Here is a 5205-nt window from a genome sequence, read left to right as displayed (position 1 = left end):
GATGTAGGAAGTGTTTTCTGAACCACGTAAAAATCTTTGTGTTGTTTACAACTTTCAGTATTCACCTTCTTACTTGTGTTCAAACCTTCTCTAACTGAAAACTGATTAACTGCAAAGAGAAACTTAATTTCTGACAACGTGATTAATCTCACAGGCTATTTCGAAACAAAAGTTTTCCGCTGCGTGTGTTATTAGTCTAACTGATTAATTTTCGGATAGTCAGTAAGATTCATAACATCTCTCTGTTCAACAAATTTGACTGAAGCTTTACGTGTATCAGTTAAAGTCTCAGACTTAACTAATAACTCCTTACTAAAGAGTATTCAGTATCAGTCATCAACCTAAACTTTACTAAACTCCTTTCTCCAAAAAAAGGTTGTGTCAGTTTGTGTTTCAATTGTCATTTTCAAAAATAGCCTATAGGTGTATTCCTCCTCCCCCCCTCCCCATACACCTATTCGAGACCCTCCGGACCTAACACCCGCCGTGAATGCTCTAAAAAAGGATTTAGTTGATAATCTAAAAAAACAAATTGGTTTGGAAATATGATAATCATAAAACCATATGACCTAATCCCCTCCCGTGCGATGCACGGGTTACTATTCTCTAATCTTTTTTAAAAGTTAAAATTATGTAAAAAATATCAAAATATCACTATTTATGTTAGATTAAATTTTATTTTATTTAAAATAGTATATAATAACAATATTATCAACTCAATTATTATTAAATTTAATGAGTAGCATAAAGTAATAATTACATTATAAAGAAAAGTAAATTACAATAATGGTAACATGGTTTGAGATTTTTTATGTAAATGTTGTATATACATATTACGATAATCAATATATTTTATATGTAACTAACAGTACAATAACTTATACTATCATATAGTTATTTAAACATATCAAATTCTAAATTTATTTTAACCAATTTTATATGTAACTAATAGTAAAATAATTATTATATCATATAATTATTTCAGCTTTATATCAAAATTTAATAATTAAATTGAATAACTTAATGGAAACCATATTTAAAGTTTTATTTTTAAGAGTGGATTTTTAAAATGGCCACTTTCATATTGTAAAGATAAAAAATGTCCACTAAAATAAAAAACTTAAAAAATGTCCACTGTTACCAAAATACCCTTCACATTAAAAATTAAAAAAATGTCCACTTTACATCACCCCTTTAAAAAATCCCGCAATTCACAACCAGTGTGAATTCACAACCAAAAATTTTTTGTTGTGAATTCACACTGGTTGTGAATTCACAATTCACAACCAATCGAATTCACAACCAGAATTTTTTGTTTGTGAATTCACAACCAGTCGAATTCACAATCAAAATTTAATTCACAACCTAAATTTAATTCACAATAAAAAAAATTTGGTTGTGAATTCAAAACCAGTCGAATTCACAACGAAAATTTAATTCACAACCAGATTTTTTTGGTTGTGAATTCACAACCAGTCGAATTCACAACCTAAATTTAATTCACAATAAGAATTTTTTGATTGTGAATTCACAACTAGTCAAATTCACAACCAAAATTTAATTCACAATCAGAATTTTTTGGTTGTCAATTCACAATCAGTCAAATTCACAACCAGAATTTAATTCACAACAAGAATTTATTTTGGTTGTGAATTTGAATGTTTAAAGTTTGAATTCACGACTAAAACTAGAATTTATTTTGGTTGTGAATTCGAGTTTTAGTTGTGAATTCATAGATTTGATTGTGAATTCAACAATATTAAGTTGTGAATTTATCGAGGTGGTTGTGAATTCAAGAAAATTAAGTTGTAAATTCATAAATCTGGTTGTGAATTCAAGAACATTAAATTGTGAATTCATAAATGTGATTGTGAATTCAAGAATAATACGAAGAAATACAAGATATTCAGTTTGTTTCTCATAAAAAAATCTACCAATGAGCATAAGAGAAAGAGAAAGAGATCTAAGCTACATAAATTCTACATATCTAAGCTATTAGAAACATTCACCCAAAAATAATTTCAAAATCAATTGCTTCCAATTCGGCCCCCAAAATTGGAGGATAGATCAAGTAACCAAAAAACACTAAATTAACAAATAAATAACAAAACTCCATAACCAGCTCTACAACAAAGAAATTAGTAGTAATGTCAAATCTGCGTGGATTAAAGATAACTCGAGAATGTAAACTTAAATACATAATCAGTGCAGTAGCAACTTCAGAGTGGCAATTAATTTGATGCCAAGAGAAGTGAGTAGCGGCCTCTCTCAAGTGTCGAAGGGCGCAGTGTCGTTATAGCAGGTACTCCAAATAGCTTTCATGGCATCCTCCGCTTTTATTCCCGAACAATATGGGTTTCCTCTCATTGCTTTCATTGCTCTAGCAGAAAATCTAACACATTCAACAACACAGCCAAATATTCATTACCAGAAGACGAGCACGTTGTGATCAATCCGAATTTCCCCCTACTTTTACAAAGTATCAATATCTCGGAGAGAATTCAATCAATGAACAATCTCAAACTTAAATGACTAATCAGGGAAGTATTCCATATCATTTACACAACCTAACATATTTCAAAGGAGTATAAGAATGAAGAATTATATATAAAAGATTGCCTAACACTGAAGATATACAAGGCCAAAATCATGTACCTCATGCCATCTACAAAAATGAGTTGAAGGTTTACCACCGAATTTGTCGAAAACCGCGTCCCACAATAAGCATGGAAAACAAAACTCAAGAATCATTGACAAGAAACATGATTCGAACCATAACTAATGGCTTGGAGGCTCACATCCGACATATTAGCTGCCCAAGGGCGTGGACCATTTAATTCACCTTCTAAATTGTAGGCATATGAAGGCCATCTAACATCTAACCCGCACTGTTGTGTAAGACCCTTGCTGATCATCAATTGAGTTCTGTCAAGAACAATAAGGCTGGAGAAAGTCGAGAAGGTGTTCCCCACAAACACATCAGATCTCAAGCAAACTTCATAGTCTATAGCCGATTGAATCAGATAGGGGTGCTTCTTGTACGTGTCAAGAACACCCAACTTCTTCTTCTCCCAACTTCTTCTTCTCGAAAGGAAGCAAACCTTTGCCCCACCCCTCGAGTACGGAGTTATCTTCAAGGAGGTCATCAGCAACAGCAAGGTATATAACAATAGGAGTTTCTAATCCAACAATGTTACCTACTCTTTGCATGATTTGCTCATTGCTGCTACAAATTTCACTAACATTCAGTCTCTGCTCCAGTTTATTGCAGTGTATCATCCAGTCCTAATACTGTGAGAGTATTTTCTTTATCTTCAAATGCCCACGAAGAAGCTCTTGTTTCAAGTGGCAATAACCGCTGAGATGATTAGCTCGAATATGCTCTAACAAATACTATGCATAACCAAGAATTACAAAAGCATGATGAAGCATTAAACAATGCTTAGATTTCTTAATGATAGTTAGTTAACCTCATTGCAAGCGTGATGAGCGCAGTTAGTCCAGTCGAGATTAGCAGCACGACACTCATCATAAGCACGAACGAGCTCATGAATCACCACTTGCACCACCTGATCATCTTCACATCGCAAGTTATTGCTACATACTTGAATCTAATGCACAATTACAAATTATATGATGAAGAAACAAACAGTGGCAGTCATATGATCAAATCGTATTCTTTTTTTTCTTTCTACATAGACAAAGTTAGCATCCCAACTGTATGCATCACCTATAGCCCAACGACATCTCGAGACAGAGCCATCGCATGGATCCAAGATCACGTCTACGCCTTTATTCATGCCAGCAGGATAGTATAGATCAACCACGTCCTCCAGAAGCTGCTCCACGTCGAACACTTGCTCCTCAAGCTGCATCTTCCCAGCTTCTATCTTGCTTGTATCAAGAATGCAGTTCAATATACCTTCAAGAAAAGTAAATAAATGAAATCACATCTGGTAGTAATTAAGAAAAACAAATCAAATCACGCTGGTGGGGAAGAAAACACCCAAACTCACGCAATCGAAAACCTCAGAATAAAAAATCCTCACAATGAAACGAATGAATCATTGAGAATTAGACCTAAAGGAACATAAATCATACCACGAATCAGTAGCATATTCAAAGAGCTTGCCCTAGGTGGAGAAGACGATTAAGCCGACATCGGCTTCGCAGAGGATGGAGATCTCATGAGCTTTTTTGAGAAGTCCCGATCGCCGCTTGGAGAAGGTCACTTGCCGATTAATTTTATTCTCTATTCTCTTCAGCTACACTTTTTCAACAAAAAGACAGAAATTTTGCTGAATTTCCAACACAAAAAGACACACACACACACACCAGGAAAGTGAAGCAGAAAAGGGGGATATCAAATAATCCGAGCGGGTACGACAGCATCCCGGCTGCCGGCCCATCGCTTCCACAGCACGACCTTGAGGAGAGGGAGCCCGATAGATTTGAGTCGTGTGTGTGTGTTTCGATTTGGATTTGTGAGAGAGAGAGAGAGACTGCCGCGTGCCAAATCGGAGGTCTAGAACTCCCCTTCGCCTAGTGCCAAAACCTCTCCATCTACGACTAACTCGCCGCCGGCGCGCTCTACCTCGACGTCTGCCATGGAGATCTTAATCATCGAGATCCGCACCGAGTTCGGCCACGCCGATCCGCCGAATTTCGATCATTACCTGAAGGAGAAGAGAGTGTGGCGTCGCAGGTGGCCCTGCAACTACGGCGGCGACGGCGTCGGACTGATAGCGGTGGTCTTCGCCGGAAATTGAAGGAGATGAAGTTAGGGATTTTACAAGTTGGAAATTTTGTTCTCGATTAGGACGAGGGAAGAGAGCTAGAGAAAGTGGCCATTTTTTTAAATTTTAATGTAAAGGGTATTTTTGTCTTTTCAATCAAAAAGTGGACAGTTTTTATTATTTTTATCTTAGTGGACAATTTTTATCTTTACAATATGAAAGTGGATAGTTTTATATATTAACTCTATTTTTAATATAAATAAATGTCAATCTAATAGTAAATTTAATTGAGAATAGATAATAAAAATACTTGTATAAATAACCAAATTATTACTACAAAAACATCACAACAAATTAAATAAATTTAAACCGTATAAGAAATCTCATTTTTTAGATATCTAACTAATTATTCTACTATAAAAATTATTATATATAATAATTAAAGATCTTGATTTTTAATTAATTAAAA

At 34.7% G+C, this 5205-nt stretch overlaps 1 protein-coding gene across 22 annotated transcripts; it reads right to left on the bottom strand.

Annotated features, from left to right (window-relative positions):
* Positions 1 to 2004: 2004 nt before the first annotated feature.
* LOC130997078 (mitochondrial inner membrane protease ATP23-like) lies at positions 2005 to 4914 on the bottom strand. 22 transcript variants are annotated; one of them, XR_009092937.1, is made up of 6 exons: positions 4336 to 4907; positions 4102 to 4270; positions 3731 to 3922; positions 3471 to 3569; positions 2656 to 3393; positions 2005 to 2392 (listed from the first exon to the last, which is right to left on the bottom strand). XR_009092937.1 is itself a non-coding variant. In XM_057922352.1 (5 exons), the coding sequence occupies exons 2-5, from the start codon at positions 4115 to 4117 to the stop codon at positions 3286 to 3288; spliced, it is 423 nt and encodes a 140-aa protein (XP_057778335.1). In that variant the 5' UTR covers positions 4118 to 4270; positions 4336 to 4907; the 3' UTR covers positions 2005 to 3285. The 22 variants fall into 22 exon arrangements, 4 of the variants coding, with proteins under 4 accessions (XP_057778335.1, XP_057778334.1, XP_057778336.1 ...); XR_009092920.1 differs by having other exon boundaries at positions 3471 to 3577; positions 4102 to 4265; XR_009092939.1 differs by having other exon boundaries at positions 4102 to 4265.
* Between the last annotated feature and the right edge of the window lie 291 nt (positions 4915 to 5205).

Source organism: Salvia miltiorrhiza, chromosome 8, assembly GCF_028751815.1.
Source record: "Salvia miltiorrhiza cultivar Shanhuang (shh) chromosome 8, IMPLAD_Smil_shh, whole genome shotgun sequence".
In the NCBI taxonomy this organism is placed as follows: domain Eukaryota; kingdom Viridiplantae; phylum Streptophyta; class Magnoliopsida; order Lamiales; family Lamiaceae; genus Salvia; species Salvia miltiorrhiza.
The sequence above is the reverse complement of the archived record's forward strand: the minus strand, read 5'-3'. Positions and strand labels throughout refer to the sequence as shown.

Excerpts from the sequence above, each read along its gene's own strand:
- LOC130997078 (XM_057922352.1), bottom strand. Across the intron at positions 3,578-3,730 it reads GAGATGTCGTTGGGCTATAG|ATGATCAGGTGGTGCAAGTG; the intron begins GTGATGCATACA and ends TGCGATGTGAAG. Across the intron at positions 3,394-3,470 it reads CTCATCACGCTTGCAATGAG|TATTTGTTAGAGCATATTCG; the intron begins GTTAACTAACTA and ends GGTTATGCATAG.